This window comes from Eleutherodactylus coqui, chromosome 2, assembly GCF_035609145.1.
Source record: "Eleutherodactylus coqui strain aEleCoq1 chromosome 2, aEleCoq1.hap1, whole genome shotgun sequence".
Classification (NCBI taxonomy): domain Eukaryota; kingdom Metazoa; phylum Chordata; class Amphibia; order Anura; family Eleutherodactylidae; genus Eleutherodactylus; species Eleutherodactylus coqui.
In genome coordinates this window covers 45144151-45159178 of record NC_089838.1, presented here as the reverse complement: position 1 = coordinate 45159178, position 15028 = coordinate 45144151, and the positions used below count along the sequence as shown (strand labels likewise).

General features: G+C 48.3%; 1 protein-coding gene across 1 annotated transcript in view; it reads right to left on the bottom strand.

Moving 5' to 3' along the window:
• Nucleotides 1–13970, bottom strand: part of PDE3A (phosphodiesterase 3A) — a 142329-nt gene extending 128359 nt beyond the window's left edge. The window contains exon 1 of the mRNA XM_066590728.1: nucleotides 12724–13970. Coding sequence (XP_066446825.1) covers nucleotides 12724–12798 — 75 coding nt within the window. The 5' untranslated portion in view covers nucleotides 12799–13970. The remainder of the gene's footprint in view (nucleotides 1–12723) is intronic.
• Nucleotides 13971–15028: the final 1058 nt, after the last annotated feature.

The following is a 15028-nucleotide window of genomic DNA, read 5'->3' as shown; positions in this document are numbered from 1 at the left end:
TATACACACAGAGGGGAGGTAGATTCTCCTCAGGATATACACACAGAGGGGAGGTAGATTCTCCTCAGGATATACACACAGAGGGGAGGAAGATCCTCCTCAGGATATACACACAGAGGGGAGGTAGATCCTCCTCAGGATATACACACAGAGGGGAGGTAGATCCTCCTCAGGATATACACACAGAGGGGAGGTAGATCCTCCTCAGGATATACACACAGAGGGGAGGTAGATCCTCCTCAGGATATACACACAGAGGGGAGGTAGATCCTCCTCAGGATATACACACAGAGGGGAGGTAGATCCTCCTCAGGATATACACACAGAGGGGAGGTAGATCCTCCTCAGGATATACACACAGAGGGGAGGTAGATCCTCCTCAGGATATACACACAGAGGGGAGGTAGATCCTCCTCAGGATATACACACAGAGGGGAGGTAGATCCTCCTCAGGATATACACACAGAGGGGAGGTAGATCCTCCTCAGGATATACACACAGAGGGGAGGTAGATCCTCCTCAGGATATACACACAGAGGGGAGGTAGATCCTCCTCAGGATATACACACAGAGGGGAGGTAGATCCTCCTCAGGATATACACACAGAGGGGAGGTAGATCCTCCTCAGGATATACACACAGAGGGGAGGTAGATCCTCCTCAGGATATACACACAGAGGGGAGGTAGATCCTCCTCAGGATATACACACAGAGGGGAGGTAGATCCTCCTCAGGATATACACACAGAGGGGAGGTAGATCCTCCTCAGGATATACACACAGAGGGGAGGTAGATCCTCCTCAGGATATACACACAGAGGGGAGGTAGATCCTCCTCAGGATATACACACAGAGGGGAGGTAGATCCTCCTCAGGATATACACACAGAGGGGAGGTAGATCCTCCTCAGGATATACACACAGAGGGGAGGTAGATCCTCCTCAGGATATACACACAGAGGGGAGGTAGATCCTCCTCAGGATATACACACAGAGGGGAGGTAGATCCTCCTCAGGATATACACACAGAGGGGAGGTAGATCCTCCTCAGGATATACACACAGAGGGGAGGTAGATCCTCCTCAGGATATACACACAGAGGGGAGGTAGATCCTCCTCAGGATATACACACAGAGGGGAGGTAGATCCTCCTCAGGATATACACACAGAGGGGAGGTAGATCCTCCTCAGGATATACACACAGAGGGGAGGTAGATCCTCCTCAGGATATACACACAGAGGGGAGGTAGATCCTCCTCAGGATATACACACAGAGGGGAGGTAGATCCTCCTCAGGATATACACACAGAGGGGAGGTAGATCCTCCTCAGGATATACACACAGAGGGGAGGTAGATCCTCCTCAGGATATACACACAGAGGGGAGGTAGATCCTCCTCAGGATATACACACAGAGGGGAGGTAGATCCTCCTCAGGATATACACACAGAGGGGAGGTAGATCCTCCTCAGGATATACACACAGAGGGGAGGTAGATCCTCCTCAGGATATACACACAGAGGGGAGGTAGATCCTCCTCAGGATATACACACAGAGGGGAGGTAGATCCTCCTCAGGATATACACACAGAGGGGAGGTAGATCCTCCTCAGGATATACACACAGAGGGGAGGTAGATCCTCCTCAGGATATACACACAGAGGGGAGGTAGATCCTCCTCAGGATATACACACAGAGGGGAGGTAGATCCTCCTCAGGATATACACACAGAGGGGAGGTAGATCCTCCTCAGGATATACACACAGAGGGGAGGTAGATCCTCCTCAGGATATACACACAGAGGGGAGGTAGATTCTCCTCAGGATATACACACAGAGGGGAGGTAGATTCTCCTCAGGATATACACACAGAGGGGAGGTAGATCGTCCTCAGCATATACACACAGAGGGGAGGTAGATTCTCCTCAGGATATACACACAGAAGGGAGGTAGATTCTCCTCAGGATATACACACAGAGGGGAGGTAGATTCTCCTCAGGATATACACACTGTGGTGAGGTAGATTCTCCTCAGCATATACACACTGTGGTGAGGTAGATTCTCCTCAGCATATACACACTGTGGTGAGGTAGATTCTCCTCAGCATATACACACTGTGCTGAGGTAGATTCTCCTCAGCATATACACACTGTGCAGAGGTAGATTCTCCTCAGCATATACACACAGAGGGGAGGTAGATTCTCCTCAACATATACACACACAGAGGGGAGGTAGATTCTCCTCAGCATATACACACAGAGGGGAGGTAGATTCTCCTCAGCATATACACACAGAGGGGAGGTAGATTCTCCTCAGCATATACACACAGAGGGGAGGCAGATTCTCCTCAGCATATACACACAGAGGGGAGGTAGATTCTCCTCAGCATATACACACAGAGGGGAGGTAGATTCTCCTCAGCATATACACACAGAGGGGAGGTAGATTCTCCTCAGCATATACACACAGAGGGGAGGTAGATTCTCCTCAGCATATACACACAGAGGGGAGGTAGATTCTCCTCAGCATATACACACAGAGGGGAGGTAGATTCTCCTCAGCATATACACACAGAGGGGAGGTAGATTCTCCTCAGCATATACACACAGAGGGGAGGTAGATTCTCCTCAGCATATACACACAGAGGGGAGGTAGATTCTCCTCAGCATATACACACAGAGGGAAGGTAGATTCTCCTCAGCATATACACACAGAGGGAAGGTAGATTCTCCTCAGCATATACACACAGAGGGGAGGTAGATTCTCCTCAGCATATACACACAGAGGGGAGGTAGATTCTCCTCAGCATATACACACAGAGGGGAGGTAGATTCTCCTCAGCATATACACACAGAGGGGAGGTAGATTCTCCTCAGCATATACACACAGAGGGGAGGTAGATTCTCCTCAGCATATACACACAGAGGGGAGGTAGATTCTCCTCAGCATATACACACAGAGGGGAGGTAGATTCTCCTCAGCATATACACACAGAGGGGAGGTAGATTCTCCTCAGCATATACACACAGAGGGGAGGTAGATTCTCCTCAGCATATACACACAGAGGGGAGGTAGATTCTCCTCAGCATATACACACAGAGGGGAGGTAGATTCTCCTCAGCATATACACACAGAGGGGAGGTAGATTCTCCTCAGCATATACACACAGAGGGGAGGTAGATTCTCCTCAGCATATACACACAGAGGGGAGGTAGATTCTCCTCAGCATATACACACAGAGGGGAGGTAGATTCTCCTCAGCATATACACACAGAGGGGAGGTAGATTCTCCTCAGCATATACACACAGAGGGGAGGTAGATTCTCCTCAGCATATACACACAGAGGGGAGGTAGATTCTCCTCAGCATATACACACAGAGGGGAGGTAGATTCTCCTCAGCATATACACACAGAGGGGAGGTAGATTCTCCTCAGCATATACACACAGAGGGGAGGTAGATTCTCCTCAGCATATACACACAGAGGGGAGGTAGATTCTCCTCCGCATATACACACTGGGGAGGTAGATTCTCCTCAGCATATACACACAGAGGGGAGGCAGATTCTCCTCAGCATATACACACTGTGGTGAGGTAGATTCTCCTCAGCATATACACACTGTGGTGAGGTAGATTCTCCTCAGCATATACACACTATGGTGAGGTAGATTCTCCTCAGCATATACACACTGTGGTGAGGTAGATTCTCCTCAGCATATACACACTGTGGTGAGGTTGATTCTCCTCAGCATATACACACAGAGGGGAGGTAGATTCTCCTCAGCATATACACACAGAGGGGAGGTAGATGCTCCTCAGCATATACACACAGAGGGGAGGTAGATTCTCCTCAGCATATACACACAGAGGGGAGGTAGATTCTCCTCAGCATATACACACAGAGGGGAGGTAGATTCTCCTCAGGATATACACACAGAGAGGAGGTAGAGTCTCATTAGCATATACACACTGAGGTGAAGTAGATTCTCCTCAGCATATATAGGCACAGAGGGGAGGTAGATTCTCCTCAGCATATACGCACAGAGGGGAGGTAGATTCTGCTCAGCATATACACACAGAGGGGAGGTAGATTCTCCTCAGCATATACACACAGAGGGGAGGTAGATTCTCCTCAGCATATACACACAGAGGGGAGGTAGATTCTCCTCAGCATATACACACAGAGGGGAGGTAGATTCTCCTCAGCATATATACACAGAGGGGAGGTAGATTCTCCTCAGCATATACACACAGAGGGGAGGTAGATTCTCCTCAGCATATACACACAGAGGGGAGGTAGATTCTCCTCAGCATATACACACAGAGGGGAGGTAGATTCTCCTCAGCATATACACACAGAGGGGAGGTAGATTCTCCTCAGGATATACACACAGAGGGGAGGTAGATTCTCCTCAGGATATACACACAGAGGGGAGGTAGATTCTCCTCAGGATATACACACAGAGGGGAGGTAGAGTCTCATTAGCATATACACACTGAGGTGAGGTAGATTCTCCTCAGCATATACACACAGAGGGGAGGTAGATTCTCCTCAGCATATACACACAGAGGGGAGGTAGATTCTCCTCAGAATATACACAAAGGGGTGAGGTAGATTTTCCGTCGTATACAAATCATTTCCCTAGGCTTTATGGTTTCTGAGAAAAGAAGTATTTTATATTTTGTGGATTTTCGCAGTTTTTCACCTTTAGAATTGAATATTGAAGTTGCGACCCCTTTACTTTTCCTATTTAGTTTCTTCCGAATGATTATGGCAAATTTCACTTTTTTAAGGCATCGGGAAGTTAGAGAATTAGTGGGTCAGTCAGTCAGTAAGGGATTTCACTATATATACACACGCACGCTAACATACATACACACACTGAACTCATCTGTATACCCAACGTTAATAGAGAATACACTAACCTCATCCGATCCGTATACCCATCATATACAGAATATATTCTAAGCTCTTCCGTACACCAATCATAGATAGTAACATAGTATGTTAAGTTAGGCTGAATGAAGACAATGTCCATCTAGTTCAGCCTGTTTCAACGCCTCCCTTGTTGGTCCAAAGGAAGGAAAAAAAAAATGAGACAATTTAGCTCATTTGGAGGAAAAAAAATATACAGAGGATACACTGACCTCATCCGTATACCCATCATATACATAGGATACACTGACCTCATCCTTATACCCAACATATACAGACGGTACACTGGCCTCATCCTAATACCCAACATATACAGAGGGTACACTGACCTCATCCGTATACCCATCATATAATCTTGTTTTTCGGGGCTGCCATTTCGTGTGACCCCAGCCTAAGAGGAGCGGCTGATATCAGTCACATATATGTAGTCTCTGGAGGTTATATGAGTACTGGAGCATTATAAGAGGAACAGCTGATGACAGTCACATTTATGATTTCTCCGGAGGTTATATCTACACTGGAGTGTTATAAGGGGAGCAGCTGATATTAGTTACATATGATGTCTGGAGGATATATCAGTACTGGAGCATTATAAGTGGAGCGGCTGATATCAGTAACATATGATTCTGGAGGATATATATCGTCTCTGGAGGTTATATCCATGCCAGAGAGTTATAAGGGGACCAGCTTCTATCTGCCACATATATGAGGCCTCCATAGGTTATATCAGGACTGGAGCATTATAGAAGGAGCTGCTGATATCACATATATGACGTCTCCGAAGGTTATATCAGAACTGGAGCATTATAAGAGGAGTGGCTGATATCAGTCACCAGCCACATATATGATGCCTCCGGCGGTTATATCTGTACTGGAGTATTATTAGGGGAGCGGCTGATATCAGTTACATAGGATTCTGGAGGATATATATGTTTCCTCTAGAGGTTATCACTGTACCGGAGCATTATAGGAGGAGCAGGTGATATCAGTTATATATATGTCAGCTCTGAAGATTATAAGTGCTGGAGCGTTATTAGAGGAGTGGCTGATATCAGTCACATATATGATGCCTCCAGAGGTTATATCAGTAGTGGAATGTTATAAGAGGAGTAGCCAATATCAGTTACATATGATGTCTGGAGGACATATAAGTTCGGAGCGTTATATGGGGAGCGGCTGGTATCCATAACATATGATTTTGGAGGATATATATGTAGTCTCTGGAGGTTATGTCGGTGCCGGAGCGTTATAAGGGGAGCAGCTGATATACTGGAGCTTTTTAAGGGGTGCAGCTGACATCAGTCACAAATATGACCTCTCTGGAGGTTAAATCAGTGCTGGAGCATTATAAGAAGAGCAGCTGATATCAGTCACGTATATGTCATTATCAGAGGTTATATCGGTACTGGAGCATTGTAAGAGGAGCAGCTGTTATCACATATATGATGTCTCTGGAGGTTATATCAGTACTGGAGTGTTATAAGAGGAGTGGTTGATATCACATATATGTCGTCTCTGGAGCTTGTATCAGTGCTGGATCGGTATAAGGAGAGTGGCTGATATCAGTCACATATATGTCACCTCTGGAGGTTACAGAAGAACTGGAGCGTTATAAGAAGACTAGCTTATATCAGTCGCATATATGATGTCTCCAGAGGTTATATCAGTACTGGAGCATTATAAGAGGAGAGACTAATATCACATATACTGTATGTTTCTGGGGGTTATATCAGTACTGGAGTGTTATAAGATGAGCGGCTGATATCACATAAATGATGTCTCTGGAAATTATATCAGAACTGGAGCGTTAAAAGAGGAGCAGCTGATATCAGTCACATATATGATGTCTCTGGAGATTATATCAGTACTGGAGTGTTATAAGGGGAGCGGCTGATATCAGTTACATATGATGTCTCTGGAGATTATATCAGCACCGAAGCGTTATAAGGGGAACGATTGATATCACATATATGATGTCTCCAGAGGTTATATCCATACTAGAGTGTTAAAAGAGGAGCGAATAATATCAGTATTGGACAGGAGGTTACACGGTGACTGCCGCTGCTTCATCTAACTAAGGCTGGGTTCACACTGGGCGTATTCCCACCGGAAATCCCGTGGTTTGGCCGCAGCAAAATCCGCGAGATTTCCGCCGGGAGAACCGCCGCGGTTTGAAGCGGCCCGGCCGCTCGCTCTTCCGCTGCGGCCGGCGCTCCCATAGAGGAGAGCGCGGCCGCGGTGGGAATAAAAAAAAAATAGCCGTGCTGCATATTCTGAAACCACGGCTGCGGTCGCCGCAGCCGCGGTTCCATCCTGACTTACCGCAGCGGATAGACCATCCCATGTGGACGAGATTTCTGAGAAATCTCGTCCACATGGCTGGCTAATCCCGAGATTAGCGGCCGCAGGCGGATTTGCCGCGGCGAAATTCTGTGCGGAATTTCCATGGCAAATCCGCCCTGTGTGAATGCAGCCTTAGAGATCTCTGTATTGTTGATGTGCGCAGTGTTCCAGTTTTATCTCTGGAGAATTTGCGTTGTGATGGCAGCTTTATTATGGTTAAGTTCGCATTGGTGACTCCCATTTACATGAGCCACACATAAGAAAATATTGATGAGACGCCGCATCCCGGACATTATCACAGAATAGCAAAAGCCGTTAACGAAACCTACATTTGGGGAGACTGTATCACACACGGCACGATTACATACAGTAGGCCGCATAAGACACGGCATGATTAGATACAGCATGCCGCATCACACACGGCACGATTAGATATAGCAGGCCGTATTACACACGGCACAATTACACACGACACGATTAGACACAGCAGGCTGTTTCACACACGGCAGGATTAGATATAGTAGGTCGTATCACACACGGCAGGATTAGATATAGTAGGTCGTATCACGCACGGCAGGATTACATACAGCAGGTCGTATCACACACGGCAGGATTAGATACAGCAGGCCGTATTACACACGACACGATTAGATACAGCAGGTCGTATCACACACGGCAGGATTAGATACAGCAGGCCGTATCGCACACAGCAGGATTAGATACAGCAGGCCATATCGCACACGGCAGGATTAGATACAGCAGGCCATATCGCACACGGCAGGATTAGATACAGCAGGCCGTATCGCACACAGCAAGATTAGATACAGCAGGCCATATCGCACACGGCAGGATTAGATACAGCAGGCCATATCGCACACGGCAGGATTAGATACAGCAGGCCGCATCACACATGGTACGATTAGATACAGCAGGACGTATTACACACGGCACACTTAGATACAGCAGGCCATATCACACCAGCACGATTAGATACAGCAGGCCGTATTACACCCGACACGATTAGATACAGCAGGCTGTTTCACACACGGCAGGATTAGATATAGTAGGTCGTATCACGCACGGCAGGATTAGATACAGCAGGTAGTATCAGGGCGCCCACCCACTGGCGTTTGCGATTTTCGTGCGTGAAAAACGCTGCGTTTTCGCGGCTTTTCCATTAATTTCCATTGACATTCATGGGTGCATTAGGAGAAAAATAAGGACACATATGCAACTGACAGTTCCTATGTTAAAAATCGCAACGCAACGCAAAAAAAAACGCCAGTGGACAGGAGTACATTCAATTCTAATTGCTCTTGAGAAAAAACGCAAAACGCAAAGAAAAAAAAATCGCCAGTGGGTGGGCGCCCTCACACACGGCAGGAGTACATACAACAGGCCGTATCACACATGGCAGGATTACATACAACAGGCCGTATCACACATGGCAGGATTACATACAACAGGCCGTATCACACATGGCAGGATTACATACAACAGGCCGTATCACACATGGCAGGATTACATACAACAGGCCGTATCACACATGGCAGGATTACATACAACAGGCCGTATCACACATGGCAGGATTACATACAACAGGCCGTATCACACATGGCAGGATTACATACAACAGGCCGTATCACACATGGCAAGATTACATACAACAGGCAGTATAACACACGGCACGATTAGATACAGCAGGCCGTATCACACACGGCAGGATTACATACAACAGGCCGTATCACACATGGAAGTATTACATATAGCAGGCTGTATCACACACGGCAGGATTACATACAGCAGGCCGTATCACACATGGTAGCATTACATACAGCAGGCCGTATCACACACGGCACGATTAGATACAGCAGGCCGAATCACACACGGCAGGATTACATACAGCAGGCCGTATCACACACGGCAGGATTACATACAGCAAGCCGTATCACAAACGGCACGATTAGATACAGCAAGCCGTATCACAAACGGCACGATTAGATACAGCAAGCCGTATCACACACATTGAAGCCTTACAATGTATTGTTCCCAGTAAAAGAGGAAATGCTGGAACTTCCCGTTTCTCGGTGACTGGCGATCCAGGGTGCGCGGGAGATAAATCTGACGTGATTTATTGTCTATACGGGATCATTCCCTGTTAGAAGATAAACCGTCCACACACTCATCTTAACTATATGTATGCAACATGTGAGAGCCATCAGTAATGGCTTCCACATAGGACTCCTCTCTATACAGTAATGACCTCTGCTGCTCTAGACCTGTCTACAAAGCCAATCATATAGGTAATAACATTTCGGGAAGACCTACACAAGAACAGGCCGAGTTCTCATGAGGACTAATGTTTGAGGTTCTAGATAGGACTAGTTCTTCAGAATCCACACAGGAACAGTCTCCGAAGTTCTAGATACTACCACTGTGTGACGCCCACCTGTGACCTACAGCTCCATACAGCACCATCCTAGGAGGTTCTAGATAGTACTATTATGTGATGCGGGACTGTGAACTACAGCTCTGTACAGTGTTGTCCTAAAAGGTTCAATATAACGTTCTAGATACTGCTACTATGTGATGCTGGACTGCGACCTACAGCTCTATACCGCGTCATCCTACCAAGTTCAAGATAAGGTGCCAGTTACTGCCACTAAGTGATGCTGGACTGTGATCTACAGCTCTATACAACAACATCCTAAGAGGTTCCAGATAATGTTCTAGATACTACTACTGAGTGATGCTGGACTGTGACCTACAGATCTATACAACATGATCCTACAAGATTCTTGATAAGGTTCTAGCTACTGCTACTAAGTGATCCTGGACTGTGACCTACAAGGTTCTAGATACTACTACTGAGTGATGTTGGACTGACCTACAGCTCTATACAGCATCGTCCTAGGAGGTTCTAGATACTGCTACTATGTGATGCTGGACAGTGACCTACAGCTCTATACAGCATCATTCGATAAGGTTCTCAATACTGCTACTAAGTGATACTGGACTGTGACCTACAGCTCTATACGGCATCATCCTACAAGGTTCTAGATACTACTACTCAGTGATGTTGGACTGTGACCTACAGCTCTATACAGCATCATCCGATAAGGTTCTAAATACAGCTACTATGTGATGCTGGACTGTGACCTACAGCTCTATACAGCATTCTCCTACAAGGTTCTAGATAAGGTTCTAGATACTGCTACAAAGTGATCCTGGACTGTGACCTACAGCTCTATACAGCATCAACCTACAAGGTTCCAGATATGGTTCTAAGCAATCCTGGACAGTGACCTACAAGGTTCTAGAAACTACTACTGAGTGATGTTGGACTGTGACCTACAGCTCTATACAGCATCGGCCTAGGGGGTTCTAGATACTGCCACAATGTGATGCTGGACTGTGACCTATAGCTCTATACAGCATCATCCTACAAGGTTCTAGATACTGCTACTAAGTGATCCTGGACTGTGACCTACAGCTCTATACAGTATCGTCCTACAAGGTTCTAGATACTTCTACTGAGTGATGTTGGGCTGTGAACTACAGCTCCATACAGCATTGTCCTAGGAGATTCTAGATACTGCTACTAAGTGATCCTGGACTGTGACCTACAAGGTTCTAGATACTACTACTGAGTGATGTTGGACAGTGATCTACAGCTCTATACAGCATCATCTGATAAGGTTCTAGATACTGCTACTAAGTGATGTTGGACAGTGACCTACAGCTCTATACAGCATCATCTGATATTGTTCTAGATACTCCTACTAAGTGATGGTGGACTGTGACATATAGCTCTATACGGATTCATCCTACAAGGTTCTAGATACTTCTACTGAGTGATGTTAGACTGTGAACTACATTTCTATACAGCATCGTTCTAGGAGATTCTAGATACTGCTACTATGTGATGCTGGACTGTGACCTACAACTCTATACAGCATCATTCCCCAAGGTTCTAGATACTACTACTGAGTGATGCTGGACTGTGACCTACAGCACTCTACAGCATCATCCTAAAAGGTTCTAGATAAGGTTCTAGATACTACTTCTGAGTGATGCTAGACTGTAACCTACAGCTCTTTACAACATCACCCTACAAGGTTCTAGATAATGTTCTAGACCCTACTACTATGTGATGCTAAACTGTGACCTACAGCTCTATACAGCATCATCCTACAAGGTTCTAGATGCTCTAGATACTATTAGTATGTGATGCTGAACTGTGACCTACACGCCCTATAACACCATCATCCTAGGAGGTTCTAGATAATACTACTGGGTGATGCTGGACTGTGACCTACAGCTCCATATAGCATCATCCTACAAGGTTCTAGATAACATTCTAGATACTACTACTACTACTATGTAATGCTGGACTTTTGACCTACAGCTCTATATAGCATCATCCTAGGAGGTTCTAGAAACTACTAAATTATTGTAACACACGATACAGGCGGATAACACATTATAGCACACGGTACAGAAAGTTCCCAGCATATACCCATGAGCTGGGGAAGCAGGAAGTGCGGGGTTAACCCCTTCAGCCCCAGCACAGGTTTTATTTACTTTGAATGTAGCTGCGGCCCCGTCCTGATCTCCACATGTACAGACTGAAAGAGCAACATTTACTCATGGCCTCTGCGTCCGCGGGGAGCAGCAACCTTACAAAACACAGACGTCGTTATTCTCCCAGCCAACACGGGGAATGTTCCGTCCTCAGCTAAAAATACAGAGCATCGCGCCGCCATCTCCGGAACTCTGTTCTAGGTGACCCCTCACCCGCCGTTATTCGCTGATCCCCTGGAGTACATTACCTGAAGATCACTTCCAGCCGCGCCGATTTTACCTTCGGATTTGGTCCGTAACCGTAATGCGGAGCTCATGTGAATTTATAAACACGGCCGTATCTCAGAAACAGAGCGCGACCTGCTTTTTGCGTGTGGCTTTTCGCTATTGAGCAGAAACGGATCAGTACGGCCGGGAGAAAATAAAGTATACGGAGGCAAATACTGATTAAATAGTGATGTCATCAATACGTTACACATCCGCAACGTGACCCGTACTACAGCCGTTCCAATAAGAGCGTCGGAAAGCCGCCAAAATATTCCCAAGCATCCGTGTAAAGAACCGTCAACGCAAAAAAGGCCAAATATCGAACCGTCAGTGTGCAGGACCCCCAATTTTATAGAACCCCCCCATATATATATATATGACAGCCCTCCTCAATATACATACAGACCCCCCACATAAACAGACATATATATATATATATATATATATATACACATATACACCGCCCCCCCCCCCTTCCCAATATATATATGCAGCCTCCCTCCTACATGTATACCGCCCGCTCCCTAGAGAAGCCGGAGAACTTCCAGCAGCCCCCACAGATCCCCCCGGGCTCCACGAGGCTCGCTGCGGCCACCTACCTGCTCCCGAGGAATGCAGGGCAGGGACGTCCTCCGGTGGGACTTGCTGCCGAGGCTCGGAGGGTTCCCGGACATCTCGCTGGCTGCGTCCCCGGAGCGGAGTGAGCGGGGGAGGAGGGAGCCGCTACATGCCGCCTCCTAACTGCCGCCGCCTCCCCCCGGTGCCCCGACACATCGGACCGGAGCGCCTGCGGAGAGAGGCCGGCAAGAGCGCAGACCGAGGGGAGAGTGCAGGGACAGCCAGAGGAGGGCGCAGACTGAGGGAAGAGTGCAGAGACAGCCAGAGGAGAGTGCAGACCGATGGGAGAGCGTAGAGAGAAAGACAGGGAAGAGTGCAAAGAGGGTGCAAACCGAGGGGAGAGCGCTGAGACAGCTGCAGAAGAGTGCAGAGACTGAGGAGAGTGAACTCAGTGTGTGGCCGAGGAGAGCGCAGAGAGGCTGCAGAGTGAGGGGAGGATGCAGAGACAGCCAGGGGAGAGCGCAGAAACAGACAGAGGAGAGTGCAAAGAAAGTGCACACCGAGGAGAGAGCGCAGAGACAGACACGGAAGAGTGCAAATAGGGTGCAGACAGAGGGGAGAGCGCAGAGACAGCCAGAGGAGTTCAAGGAGAGTGCAAAGAGGGAGCAGACCAAAGAGAGAGCGCAAAGACAGCCACAGGGGCGCAGACCAAGGGAAGAGTGCAGAGACTTAGGAGAGTGCAGCCAGCCTGCGGCCGGAAAGAGCGCAGAGATGGTGCAGACCAAAGGGAGAGCACAGAGACAACCAGCAGTGAGCAGTCAGTGTGTCCCCCGTGTGCGGCAGGACAGAGTGTATAAACTGAAAGAGAGAGCAAAGACAGCCAGGGGTATACAGAAAGGGTGCAGAGACAGCCAGGGGAGAGTGCAGTGAGGGTGCAGAGACAGAGGGGGCGCAGAATCAACATGGGGAGAGGGCAGGGACTGAGGGGGAATGCAGAGACAAACAGGTGAAAGTGCAGGGAGGATGCAGAGACTGGAGAGAGAGAGAGAGAGAGCAGAGATGGTGCAGAGACAGCCAGAGGAGAGTAGACACTAAGGTGCAGGGACAACCAGGGCTGTGCAGGGACTGAGGGGAGAATGCAGAGATAGTCAGGGGAGAATGCAGAGATAGTCAGGGGAGAGTGCAGAGACAGACAGGGGAGAGTGCATAGAGGGTGCAGACCAAGGGGAGAGTACAAAGAGGTTGCAGACCAAGAGAAGAGCGCAGAGACTAAGGAGAGTGCAGTTAGTGCGTGGCTGGAGAGAGCCAAGATCCAGCCAGGGGAGAGCACAGAGAGGGTGCAGATCAAGGGGAGAGTGCAGAGACAGCCAGAGGAGAGTGCAAATAGAGTGCAGACTGAGGAGAGAGCGTAGAGACAGCCAGGGGGGAGTGCAGACAGAAGGAAGAGTGCAGAGACAGCCAAGGGAGAGTGCAAAGACAGACAGGGGAGAGTGCAAAGAGGGTGCAGACCAAGGGGAGAGCAAAGAGACAGCCAGAGGAGAATGCAGACTGAAGGGAGAGAACAGAGACAGCCAGGGGAGAGTGCACAAAGGGTGTAGACCGAAGGGCGAGTGCAGAGACAGACAGGGGAGAGTGCAAAGAGGGTGCAAACCAAGGGGAGAGCGCAGAGACAGCCAAGGGAAAGTGCAACTATGGTGCAGACTAAAGGGAAAGTGCAGAGACAGCCAGGGGAGAGTGCAAAGAGCGTGCAGACTGAGGGGAGAATGCAGAGACAGTCAGGGGAGAGTGCAGAGTGGGTGCAGACCAGAAGGGAGAGTGCAGAGACAGACAGCGGAGAGTGCATAGAGGGTGCAGACCAAGGGAAGAGCACAAAGAGGTTACAGGCCAAGAGAAGAGCACAACGACTGAGGAGAGTGCAGTTAGTGCGCGGCTGGAGAGAGCCAAGAGCCAGCCAGGGGAGAGCACAGAGAGGGTGTAGACCAAAGGAAGAGCGCAGAGCCAGCCAGAGGAGAGTGCAAAGAGGGTGCAGACCAAGAGGATAGCGCAGAGACAGCCAGAGGAGAGTGCAAAGAGAGTGCAGACTGAGGAGAGAGCGTAGAGGCAGCCAGGGGAGAGGGCAGACAGAAGGAAGAGAGCAGAGACAGCTAGGGGAGAGTGTAGAGAGGGTGCAGACTGAAGGAAGAGTGCAAAGAGGGTGCAGACCAAGGGGAGAGCAAAGAGACAGCCAGAGGAGAGTGCAAAGAGAGTGCAGACTGAAGGGAGAGAACAGAGACAGCCAGGGGAGAGTGCACAAAGGGTGCAGACCGAAGGGCGAGTGCAGAAACAGACAGTCAGGGAAAAGTGCAA